Below are 13705 nucleotides of genomic sequence, written 5' to 3' on the forward strand. Positions count from 1 at the left end.
CACATCCTTGCCAGCATTTGTTCCTCTCTGTATTTTGGATAGTAGTCATTCTGACAGGTATGAGCTAATAATTTCATTTTGGTTTTCATTTACATTCCCTTTATGGATAGTTAAATTGAGCATTTTATCAGATATTTGTTGACCATTTGTATTTCTTCTTTGGAGTATTTACTATGAAGATTACTTCACTATTGTTAACCAGATTGGTTGATTTTAATCTAGTTTTATTAAAAATCATTAGTGAAAACACAATATGTGTCATTCCACTGTTGTCTGTGTACTTTGTGTCTTTTATGTTTTGGTTTGGTTTGTGTTTCTAAGATCTAATGCTGTCTTCTTTTCTTGTTATTTTTATTTTAGACATTGGTATAAAGAAAAGACTTCATGTATTTCACATATACAATTTTAAGCACATGTTGATACTTTCTACTGTTGTTGCTTTCCCCAAGCCTCAATGCCTCTTTAACTTTTTTCCTGTTACTTTTTTTGATAATATAATTTCAATTTACTTTATAATCACAGGCTTAATCCTCTACTGTATAGTGAATTCTTCTAGTAAAAAGTAGAAGGAAAATTATTCTGTTAGAGTACAGACAAAAGCTGTAATTAATTACTCACAAGATGTGAATTTCATTCATGCATTAGGCTGTTTGTGCTCTATGTATTAGCTGTCACAAACCAGAGAACACACATGAACACACATGTCTTTTGGGGTCTGCTTTATTTCACACATGTCTTTTGGGGTCTGCTTTATTTCACTAAGCACATAGTTTCCATTGACATCCATTGTGTTGGAGAAAAGATTTCATTCTTTTTTACGGCTGAGTAGTATTCTGTCTTAATTATATTCTACATTTGCTTTATCTAGCCTTCAGTTGATGGACATCTGGGTTGATACCATGTCTTAGCTATTGTGAATTGAGCTGCTAGAAACCTAGAACTAGTGATTTCTCTTTCACATGATGATTTCATTTCATTTGGGTATATTCCCAAGAGTGGGATGCTGTTCATATGGTAGTTCTATTTCGTATTTCTGAGGAATCTCCATACTGTTTTCCACCAGGGTTGTAATAGTTTGCATTCCCACCAAAAATATATTAGGATTTTTTTTTATCCACCTACTCACAAATAAGGGGAGATTTTATTGTGATTTTTATTTGCATTGCCCTGATGGCTAATGACACTAAGCATTTTTTGTGTGTGCTGTTGGCTGTTTGTATTTTGTCATTTGAAAAATTCCAGGTTATGTCCTCTGTCAATTTCTTAATGGGATTGTTTTGTTGTTGTTGTTGTTGTTATTGAGTTTCTTGAACGCCTTATGTATTTTGGGTAGTATTTGTCAGATGTGTTGTTCAGTTTGTTGAGTGTGTCCTTTGCTGTGTAAAAACTTAGTTTAAGGTAGTCTTTGTTATTTTGCCTTTATTGCCTTGCTTCTGGGGTCTTACCCAAGAAACTTCTGCCTATGCCAATGTCTTGTAATGTTTCCCCTGTGTTTCCATCTAGTAATTTGATGGTTTCAGGGCTTAGATTTAGATCATGGATCCACTGTGAGTTGATTTTTGTATAACAAGTCAGGAAGGGTTTTCTTTTTTTAATACTGCATGCAGAGATCCATGCAGTATTCCCAACGCCATGTGTTGAAGAGGCTGTCTTTTCTCCAGGAAGAGATTTAAACTAATTTACCAAAGATTATCTGGTTGAAGATGTGTGGATTAATTTCTAGGGTTTCTAACATATTCCACACCTAGCTGTTATAATTATAACTGCCCTATGTTTTGAAATATGTTATTGCAATTCCTCTAGCCTCACTTTTATTGTTTAAGATTGCTTTAGCCTGTATTTCCTTGTGAGTTTTTTTCTTCAAGATTTGAAGAATTTTCTTGGCATTTTTTAGCGGAATTTCATTGACTCTGTTCATTGCTTGGAGAGTATGGATGTTTCTCTCATTAGTATTTTGTAATTTTCATTGTAGTAATCTTTCACATCCTTGGTTAAATTTATTCCAAGATATTTGAATTTTTTGTAGCTACTGTGAATTATATTGTTCTAGAAGTTCTTTCTCTGACATGGCATTGTGTATAAAATGCTGTTGATTTTTCTTTGTTAATTTTGTATTCTGTAACTTTGCCAAACTTTTTTTAGTTCCAATAATACCTTTTAATTTCATTTTTAATTGTTATTTTGATTAATATTTAACTGATTCAATATGATTTGTAGAACTAGTCTAAGAATATAATGATATTACCTTCCCCTCTCCCTTCCTCTTCACATCCTTCTTTTTTCTAACTTTCTTTTCTCTCTCTCAATTTTTGAGGTAACCTTTTAAATTCACATTATAGTAAAAAGGCTTAAAATTTCACTGAATAAGAAGTTTAACAAGGGGAACAATTTTATGTCGTAGTGGGTAAAGCTACCACCTATAGCATCGACAACACATATGGGAACTGCTCCACTTCTGATCCGGGTCCTTGCTAATGCACCTGGGAAAGAAGTGGAGGATTGCACAAGTACTTGAGCCCCTGCATCCAGGCAGAGGACCTGGAAGAAGCTCCTGGCTCCTGGCTTTGGATCAGCCCAGCTCTAGCCATTGTGGGCATTTGGGCAATGAACCAGCAGATGGAAGATCTCTCTCTATGTCTCTATTCTAGATAAATTTCCTTGCACTGATGTAAGGAATGTGTATTCTGCAAATGTAGGATGAAATTCTTTGAAGATTTCAATTGGATACTTTTGTTCAATAATGTAGATTAGCTCTGTTGTTTCTTTGTTAATTTTTGTTTAATTGATCTGTCCATTGATGAAAGTGGGTGTTGAAATCTCTGTTATCATTGATTTGGAGCATATATCTCTGTTTAGATCCACTAAGATTTGTTTGAAATTGCCAGATGCCTTAGCACTGGGTGCACATACATTTGCTATCATCATATCTTCCTGTTCACTTGATCTCTTAATCATTACATAAAGCCATTCTTTGTCTCTTTGAATAGTTTTTGTCTTAAATTCTATTTTGTCTTAAAATAGACTGTCTAGTCCTTCTCATTTGACATTTCAATTTGAATGGAATATCTTTTCCCATCCTTTCACTTTCAGTCTGTGTGTATCTTAGTTGGTAAGTTGTGTTTCTTTTAGGCAGTATATGCTGGGGCTTTGTGTTTTAATTCATTCAGCTTGTCTGTTCTAATACTTTTCTTATTTCCTGTATTTTTTTTTCTTTTTTCACGTTTCTTTCCCTCTGTTAAGCATGCCATTCATTCTGTTGGTTTTGAAGAATCACCTTTGAATGAAAAGTGAATCTCAAATCAAAATTTCCAGGCCTGACATATTTCTTTCAAAGATTTTATTTATTTGAGAGATAGAGTAACAGAGAAAGGGAGAGGCAGAAAGAATGGTCCTCCACCTGCTAGCTCACGTCTCAAATGGCTGCAATGGCTGGACACAAGCCAATCCAAAGTCAGAAACCAGGTGCTTCCCCTGGGCCTCCCATGTGGATAGGGACCCAAGCCGTTGAACCATCTTCCACTGCTTTACCAGACCATAAGCAGAGAGCTGCATCCGAAGAAGAGCAGCTGAGACTAGAACGGGTGCTCTTATGGGATGCCAGCATGGCAGATGGAGGCTCATCCTACTATGCCACAGTTCTGGCCTCAGCCCTGACATCTATACAATGTCATTTCATTTTAAATTATTAATTAGTGCATAATCACTAGGCTTTTATAGCCAATGAAAAGTGGAAGTTGATAATACTCACTGTTGACAATCCCTAAAATACTAATTGTGTTGGGGCCTCAAGCTGGTCTTATTCCAGGCTCTTCCTTCAAGTGTAAAGAATGAAAATTGATTGATAAATGTGTGAAAGGAAGCAGAATTAATTTAAAAAGATAGTACACACAGCCGGCGCTGCAGCTCACTAGGCTAATCCTCCGCCTTGCGGCGCCAGCACACCGGGTTTTAGTCCTGGTCAGTGCGCCGGATTCTGTCCCGGTTGCCCCTCTTCCAGGCCAGCTCTCTGCTGTGGCCAGAGAGTGCAGTGGAGGATGGCCCAAGTGCTTGGGCCCTGCACCCCATGGGAGACCAGGAGGAAGCACCTGGCTCCTGGCTTCGGATCAGCACGGTGCACCGGCCGCAGCGCGCCAGCCATTGGAGGGTGAACCAGCGGCAAAGGAAGACCTTTCTCTCTCTGTCTCTCTGCTGTCCACTCTGCCTGTCCAAAAAAAAAAAAAAAAGAAGAAGAAGAAGAAGAAAAGAAAAGAAAAAGATAGTACACAGTCAGTTATACATGTGGACAGCTTCTATTCAAGAGCTAGAACTGCTGCTCCCTCCAAAGTTGAGGTCATCCTTTTATAGGCTAGGAGGGCAGTGGTCTAATTGAATATTCAAATGAGGCTGAGTTTGTATTGGGCGTCATTTTGCTCACCGCTCTGTCTCCCTTTATTGGGAATCTTGAAGGTGTCATGGTGTCTCTAAGTGGGCTACAGCATACATGTGGTCGTCTTGTATCTCTTACATGATGGTTTAGTGAGGCTCAGGTGCATGATGGAGAATGCATTTGCAGAGCCTGCAGCGAGGTTGGATGGGCACAGAAAGGTGTAGGTTTTTTCTGGTGTGGAGATGTGGCACAGATTCTCCTGGCAATCTCCAGGCTCCTCTCTGCTCACTCGCTCAATGCCTGCCCAAATCAGTGGCAACTTTCCTGTACAAATGTGTTAATATGTGGAGAGCATAAAATTGGTGTGGGTGTAATATCCTTTGGTTTATGTTTATAAATGTTTCTTCAGTGAGTCTTACTGTGTATATGGCAATATACCCTTCTTTTCCCCATGTTTTGAACATTATCATGAATTTGTCACTTCTGATATTGTCTCTGCTTTCAATAAATAGTACATATGTGTATGCATATAATATGGAGTGAATATGACAAAATGTTAAAACTGTTGAATTTAGAACTAAAATGTAAACCTATAAAAAATAAAAATAAAAGCCCTATTAGTATAACTGAAAGTAGGATGCTTAAATGCATTCATATATATTTGCCTTTTACTTTAAATGCTAGTGTTAAAACATTCCATTTATCCCATAGCGTACTGACACAAGTGGAGGGTATTTTCTATCTTAAGCAATGAAAGAAAGTCCAAATCATTTCTAATAGTGCTTAATGCATAATATATTTACCTGTATTTTTTGTTGTTGTTTGCAGAGATCTCGTATGTGGGCGATTAATTTGTACCTATCCAAGTACAACTCCTTACAACAGAAAAGGCCCTGGTATAATTTATGCTCTTGTAAGAAATAAATTATGTGTGACTTTAGACTACAGATTGAATGAGTCAGATGCAGATCCAATGGATATCCAAAACGGCTCTGCCTGTGGTACAGAGAAGGTAAATGCTTTAAAATCTACTTTAAAGATATGGCATTATAAGGCGCAATAGGCTAATCCTCTGCCTGCGGCGCCGGCACACCAGGTTCTAGTCCTGGTCAGGGCGCCAGATTCTGTCCCGGTTGCTCCTCTTCCAGTCCAGCTCTCTGCTGTGGCCCGGGAAGGCAGTGGAGGATGGCCCAAGTGCTTGGGATCTGCACCCGCATGGGAGACCAGGAGAAGCACCTGGATCCTGGCTTCAGATCAGCGTGGTGCGCCGGCCGCAGTGGCCATTGCGGGGTGAACCAACAGAAAAAGGAAGACCTTTCTCTCAGTCTCTCTCTCTCTCTCTCTCTGTCCACTCTGCCTGTCAAAAAAAAAAAAAGATATGGCATTATAATCATTGATTTAATAAGCATTTAAATGTATGTATCAAATTTTATTTCACTTCTGGTAGCATCTGGTAGCATACTTGGTACATAAAGTGAATATATTTAATGAATCTCCAGATAGTAAGAGTATAATCGAAATGTCTTTCAAAATTTCAGTGTTAAGGGCAAGAAAACTCCAAGTATTTCAGGAATGTAGTGGGGAGAGATGAGATCATGGCAATATATTGAGGTTAAGTACTTCATGGCATGGAATGTCATAATTTTTCTCAGAGAATAGAGTGGGAATCCTATTGTCTTATACAAGTTCATCTCTTTGGAGCTCAGTTTTTAAGAGCTGCCTTCTATTAGGCAGCTTAGAATCAACTCTTACTTCTTATTGGTTGACATTAACCAGATTGTCATATTTCAACACTATGTAAATAGGAGGTAATAATAGCAATTATAGCAATAATAGCTCATAGAAATGACTAAATATAATTAGTTTTATTATTGTTTGTTATCAGTATAATTTTTGTATCTGAAATCAGTGAAAAACCAGAGGGTATGAATTCACCTAAAAAAACCTCCTATTTATTCATGAGGAAATATAAAATACATAGCTATAATATGAATAATATAACTATTATATAAACTTTAAGTTTTTAAAAATACTATCAGCATTTCTAGTGATTCTGCCATAGAATGCCTCAACTTAACTTTTTTGTCTTCTTTTTTTTAAAAAATTCAACTTTATTTGAAAAGCAGAGTTGCAGAGAAAGGAAGAAGAGAGAGAGAGAGAGAGAGAGAGAGAGAGAACTTCCATCATCGGGTTCACTCTCTAAATGGCTGCAATGGCTGGGGTGGAACCAGGCCAAAGCCAGGAGACTGAAGCTTCTTCCAGGTCACCCATGTGGATGTCGGGGCCCAAGGATTTGGGCCATCTTCTGCTGCTTTCCCAGGAGAATTAGCAGGGAGCTGGATCAAAAATTTCTCAGGAGCATCTTGAACAAATAGGATGTTTGCATCACAGGTGGAGGATAAACCAGCTGTGCCACAATGCCAGCCCCAAACATTAAGTTTTAATGACAGATGCACATAGGTTTGAATTCTGAATCTGCCACTTGACAGATTATCTTCAACATATTATGTCATATAGTTAAGCTTTAGTATCTCAATTTATACATATGCATATGTTACTGGATAAACTTCTAGTGGTTTTACAGTTTAAACACAGTTTACTAGAAGGAAAGCATGTAATCTAGTTGATGCTGGTTTCATTTTTTTTTATGCCTAGGAGTAATACATCCCTTCTTGAAGGAAGTTTAGGCTGGAGAGCTCAGTAGATATGTTTATGTTATGAAGCCAAAACAACTAAAAAATGCAAAATTGCCAACAGACTGAGATTATTAGTTGATAATTTATTTTTTTCTTGTCTTTTCTTTTTTCCCCATCTTTTTAAACTTTTATTTAATAAATAAAAATTTCCAAAGTACAACTTATGGATTACAATGGTTTTGCCCCCCGTAACCTCCCTCCCACCCAAAAACCTCCTATCTCCCACTCCCTTTCCCGTCCTTTTCACATCAAGATTCATTTTCAATTATCTTTATATACAGAAGATCAATTTAGTATATACTAAGTAAATATTTCAACACTTTGCACCCACACAGAAACACAAAATGTAAAGTACTGTTTGAATACAAGTTATACCGTTAATTCACATAGTACAACACATTAAGGACAGAGATCCTACATGAGGAGTAACTACACAGTGACTTCTATGTTGATTTAACAATTGACACACTTGTTTATGATTTCAGTAATCACCTGAAGTTCTTCTCATGAGTTACCAAGGCTATGGAAGCCTTTTGAGTGTGCCAACTCCGAACTTCCTTAGACAAGGTCATAGTCAAAGTGGAGGTTCTCTCCTCCCTTCAGAGAAAGGTACTTCCTTCTTTGATGGCCTGTTCTTTCCACTTGGATCTCACTCACAGAGATCTTTCATTTAGGGTGGTGGTTTGTTGTTTGTTGTTGTTGTGTTTTTTTTTTTTTTTTTTTTTTTTTTTTTGCCACAGTGTCTTGGCTTTCCATGCCTGAAATGCTCTCATGGGCTCTTCAGCCAGATCCAAATGACTTTAGGGCTGATTCTGAGGCCAGAGTGCTGTTTACGACATCTGCCATTCTATGAGTCTGCTGTGTATCCCGCTTCCAATGTTGGATCATTCTCTCCTTTTTAATTCTATCAGTTAGTGTTAACAGACACTAGTCTTGTTTATGGGATCTCTTTGACACTTAAGACTATCATTATGACAAACTATAAACTGAAACTGATCATTTGACTACTGAAATGGCATTGGTACATGCAACCTTGATGGGATTGTATTGGAATCCCCTGGCACGTTGCTAACTCTGCCATTTGGGGCAAGTCCGAATGAGCATGTGCCGAACTGTACATCTCCTCCCTCTCTTATTCCAACTCTTATATTTAACAGGAATCACTTTTCAGTTAAATTTAAAACCTAAGCATAATTGTGTGTTAATTACAGAGTACAACCAATAGTATTAAGTAGAACAAAAAAAATACTAAAAGGGGTGACAGCATAAGGGCTGATTAAGGCATTGTTTCTCATAGTGTCCATTTCACTTGAAAAGTTTTCCTTTTTGGTGCTCAGGTAGTTGTCACTGAATAGGGAGAACATATGATATTTTTCCCTTTGGCTCTGGCTTAATTCACTCAACATGATGTTTTCCAGATTCCGCCATTTTGTTGCAAAAGAACGGATTTCATTTTTTTTTTTTTTTACTGCTGTATAGTGTTCTATAGAGTACATAACGCATAATTTCTTTTTCCAGTCTACTGTTGATGGGCATTTAGGTTGATTCGAGGTCTTAGCTATTGTGAATTGAGCTGCAGTGAACATTCAGGTGGAGGCAGATCTTTTATTTGCCAATTTAATTTCCTTTAGGTAAAATCCAAGATTGGGATGGCTGGGTTGTTTGGTAGGGTTTATTCAGCTTCTGAGGAATCTCCAGACTGACTTCCATAGTGGCTTTACCAGTTTGCATTCCCACCAACAGTGGGTTAGTGTCCTTTTTCACATACATCCTTGCCAGCATTGGTTGTTGGTAGATATCTGTATGTGAGCCATTCTAACAGGAGTGAAGTGAAACCTCATTGTGGTTTTGATTTTCATTTCCCTGATTGCCAGTGATCCTGAACATTTTCTCATGTGTCTGTTGGCCATTTGGATTTCCTCTTTTGAAAAATGTCTATTGAGGTCCTTGGCCCATCTCTTAAGTGGGTTGTTTGTTTAGTTGTTGTGGAGTTTCTTGATCTCTTTGTAGATTCTTGTTATTAATCCTCTATCGGTTGCATAGTTTGCAAATATTTTTCCCATTCTGTTGGTTGCCTCTTCACTTTCCTGGCTGTTTCTTTTTTTTTTTTTTTTGACAGGCAGAGTGGACAGTGAGAGAGAGAGACAGAGAGAAAGGTCTTCCTTTGCCGTTGGTTCACCCTCCAATGGCCGCCGCGGCCGGCGCACTGCGGCCGGCGCACCGCGCTGATCCGATGGCAGGAGCCAGGAGCCAGGTGCTTTTCCTGGTCTCCCATGGGGTGCAGGGCCCAAGCACCTGGGCCATCCTCCACTGCACTCCCTGGCCACAGCAGAGGGCTGGCCTGGAAGAGGGGCAACCGGGACAGAATCCGGCGCCCCGACCGGGACTAGAACCCGGTGTGCCGGCGCCGCTAGGCGGAGGATTAGCCTAGTGAGCCGCGGCGCCGGCCCCTGGCTGTTTCTTTTGCAGTACAGAAACTTCTCAATTTGATGCAATCCCAATTGTTAATTTTGGCTTTGACTGCCTTTGCCTCTGGGGTCTTTTCCAAGAAGTCATTGCCTGTGCCTATATCTTGAAGGGTTTCTCCAATGTTCTCCAATATTCGATTGTGTCATGTTGTCCATTTAGATCTTTGTCCATGTTGAGTGAATTCTTGCGGAAGGTGTAAGGTAATGGTCTTGGTTCATTTTTCTGCATGTGGAAATCCAATTTTCCCAGCACCATTTGTTGAATAGACTGTCCTTGCTCCAGGAATTGGTTTTAGATCCTTGATCAAACATAAGTTGGCTGTAGGTGTTTGGATTGATTTCTGGTGTTTCAATTATGTTCAATTGGCCTACCCATCTGTTTCTGTACCAGTACCATGCTGTTTGGATTATAACTGTCCTATAGTATGTCCTGAAATCTGATCTTGTGATGCCTCTGGCTTTGTTTTTGTTGTACAGGATTGCTTTAGCTATTCAGGTCCTCTTTGCTTCCATATGGATTTCAGCATCATTTTTTCCAGATCTGAGAAGAATGTCTTTGGTATTTTGATTGGTATCGCATTGAATCTATAAATTGCTTTTGTGAGAATGGATATTTTGATGATATTGATTCATCCAATGAATGAGCATGGAATATTTTTCCAGTTTTTGGTATCCTCTTCTATTTCTTTCTTTAAGGTTTTGTAATTTTCACCGTAGAGCTCTTTAACGTCCTTGGTTAAGTTTATTCCAAGGTATTTGATTGTTTTTGTAGCTATTTTGAATGAGATTGATCTTAAAATTTCTTCTCAGCCATGGTGTTGCCTGTGTATACAAAGGCTGTTGATATTTGTGCATTGATTTTATGTCCTGCTATTTGCCAAACTCTTCTATGAGTTCCAATAGTCTCTTAGAATTCTTTGGATCCCCTAAATAAAGAATCATATCTTCTGCAAAGAGGGATAGTTTGACTTCTTCCTTCCCAATTTTTATCACTTTCTCTTTCTTGCCTAAGACTTCCAGAACTATATTGAATAGTAGTGGTGAAAATGGGCATCCCTGTATGGTACCAGATCTCAGTGGAAATGCTTCCAACTTTTCCCCAGTCAATATGAGGCTGGCCGTGGGTTTTTCATCAATTGCTTTGATTTTATTGAGGAATTTTCCTTCTATTTTATCAAATGCTTTCTCTGCATCTATTGAGATAATCATATGGTTTTTCTTCTGCAGTCTGTTAATGTGGTGTATCACATTGATTGTTTTGTGCACATTAAACCATCCCTGCATGCCAGGAAAAAAATCCCACTTGGTCTGCATGGATGATTTTTTTGATGTGTTGTTGCATTCTATTGGCGAGAATTTTATTGAGGATTTTTGTGTCTATGTTCATCAGGGATATTGGTCTATAATTTTCTTTCAAAGTTACATCTTTTCCAGGCTTAGGTATTAAAGTGATGCTGGCTTCATAGAATGAATTGGGGAGGATTCCCTCCTTTTCGACTGTTTTGAATAGTTTGAGAAGAATTGGAGTTAGTTCTTCTTTAAATCTGGTAGAATTCAGCAGTGAATCCATCTGGTCCTGGGCTTTTTTTTTTTTCTGTGAGGGCCTGTATTACTGTTTCAATTTCTGTCTCAGTTATGGGTCTATTTAGGTTTTCTATGTATTCCTGGTTCAATTTAGGTAGGGTGCATGTGTCCATGAATCTATCCATTTCTGATAGATTTCCCTGTCTTCTGTCTTATAAGTCCTTGCAGTAATTTCTGATGACTCTGTATTTCTGTGGTGTCTTTTTTTACATTCCCTTTTTCATATCTGATTTTATTGATTTGGGTATTTTCTCTTCTTTTTTTTAGTTAGTTGGGCCAATGGGTGTCAATTTTGTCTATTTTTCCAAAAAACAGCTCTTTGTTTGGCTGATCTTTTGTAATGTTATTTTGGATTCATTTCTGTTGATTTCTTCTCTAATTTTAATTATTTCTCTTCTGCTACTAATTTTGGGTCTCGTTTGCTGCATTTTTTCTAGATTCTTGAGAAGCATTGAAAGCTCATTTATTTGGTGCCTTTCCAATTTCTTGATGTAGGCACCCAATGCTATAAACTTTCCTCTTTACACTGCTTTTGCTGTATCTCATAAGTTTTAATATGTTGTGTTGTTATCCTCATTTACTTCCAGAAAGTTTTTGATTTCTTTTTTTGATTTCTTTGATGACCCAGTGTTCATTCAGGAGCATGTTATTCAGTCTCCATGTGTTTGCATATGCTCTAGGGATTCCAGAGTTGCTAATTTCCAGCTTCATTCCACTGTGTCTGAGAAGCTGCATGGTAGTATTCCAATTCTTTTGAATTTGCTGAGACTTGCTTTATGGCCTAGTATGTGGTCAATCCCAGAGCAGGTTCCATGTACTCCTGAGAAGAATGTTAAGCATAGGATGAAAAGTTCTGTAGATATCTGTTAGATCCATTTGGGCTATAGTGTCGTTTAAATCTACTCCATTTGGGCTATAGTGTCGTTTAAATCTACTGTCTCCTTGTTGATCTTCTGTCTGGTTGATCTGTCTATTTCTGAGATTGGAGTATTGAAGTCCCCCAGTACTATTGTATTGGAGTCTAAGACTTCCTTTTTTTTTCTTTTTTTTTTTTTTTTTTTGTTTGACAGAGTGGACAGTGAGAGAGAGACTAAAAAGTCCTTCTAATCCTTTCTCCCTCTCCATGCCTTCAGGAACTCCTAGAACCTGAATGTTGGGTTTTTTAATAGTATCCTGAAGATTCCCGACAATATGTTTTAGATTTCTGATTTCCTCTTCTTTTCTTTGGTTTGACTGTGTACTTTCCTGTGCTCTGTCTTCTAAGTCTGATATTCTCTCTTCTGCTTCACTCATTCTGTTTTTAAGGCTCTCTAATGTGTTTGTCATTTGATCTGTTGAATTCTTCATTTCATTGTGATTTCTCGTCACTATCACAGTTTCATGTTCTACTAGTTGTTTCATTTCATTTTGATTCCTCCTTAATATTTCATTTTCATGAGAAAGCTTTTCTATCTTGTCCATTAAGGATTTCTGTAGTTCGAGAATTTGTTTTTGTGAACTTCTTAATGTTCTTATCAATTTTTTGAGATCTGCTTCTTGCATTTCTTCTATCTCATCATCTTCATAAACTTTAATTGGGGTGTCTATTTCATTTGGGGGCGTCATAGTGTCTTCCTTGTTCTTGTTACCTCGGTTTTTGCGTTTGTTGTTTGTCATATTGGATATATTCTTTGGTTTCTTCGGAGGTGTTTTTTCTCATTATACTGTGACTCTAGATTAAGTGGACTGTCTGCTTTTGATGGATCCTTAGAGGCTGTGATGGATGTGGCCAGAGAGCTCTGTTTGGTTCTTCAGGGTTAAGGGTGTGCCAAAGGTGATTCACCCAGATTGTTCTCTCGCTCAATCTCTCTCTCTCTCTCTCTCATTTTTTTTTTGACTCAGTTGGGATGTAATTCCACACAGCTGAGTGGAATTGAGAGTAGTTGATGTATGAAATCTGGCCCCTGTGGGTATTCGTCTGCTTACCACTGGGACCACACAAAGAGTTTATGCAGCCCTCAGTGTGGTCTCAAATTTCTCTGCCTTCTCTCGCCACGTTGTCCAGGTTACCGAGTTTGTGTGCTCATTGAGTTCTCTCGCCCCCCCCTCAGTTTTTCACAGTCTCAGTTGGTTAGCTCCACACTTTCATTAGGTGTTAACCTCCTGTCATTTCTCTCCACCAGAGTCAGATTTTTCTGCTTGACTAATGAGGGGCACCCGCTTTACATACACAAAATGGCGCGCATCGCTTTACATATGTAAAATACCGCCTTCCCTTTGTCTTGCTCGGTTTTGTAAGGTGAGTGGAGAGAGAGGCTAATGTCCATGCTGGTTCCCCTAATTTATTCCATTTTTCTCTCCTCCAGTCAGCCTGGTGAAATTTCCCCAGTGGGGTGTCAGTCCTCATTCTCTGCAGGCTCTTTCTGCCTTTCTCCGCCAATGTATCGGGTTACTGAGGTCTTTGTCTCACCTCTCCTTCCAGCTTAGGCACACACACTCTGTGGTGCAGCTCCCGCGGCTCCCATGGTTCCTGCGGCTCCGGGGGCTCCTGCGGCTCGGCTTCTGTGCAGTGGGCGACCTTGCTCTCCCCGTAGGTCCTCCGTGTCACATCC

General features: G+C 38.7%; 1 protein-coding gene across 1 annotated transcript in view; it reads left to right on the top strand.

Annotated features, from left to right (window-relative positions):
* LOC103352162 (disintegrin and metalloproteinase domain-containing protein 32) overlaps nucleotides 1-13705 on the top strand; it is a 191886-nt gene that overhangs the window by 173194 nt on the left and 4987 nt on the right. The window contains exon 17 of the mRNA XM_089327036.1: nucleotides 5195-5378. Within this exon, the coding sequence (XP_089183162.1) occupies nucleotides 5195-5378 (184 nt within the window). The remainder of the gene's footprint in view (nucleotides 1-5194; nucleotides 5379-13705) is intronic.

This window comes from Oryctolagus cuniculus, chromosome 2 (genome assembly GCF_051225735.1).
Source record: "Oryctolagus cuniculus isolate XC-2025 breed Fujian yellow rabbit chromosome 2, ASM5122573v1, whole genome shotgun sequence".
NCBI classification, from domain to species: Eukaryota; Metazoa; Chordata; class Mammalia; order Lagomorpha; family Leporidae; genus Oryctolagus; species Oryctolagus cuniculus.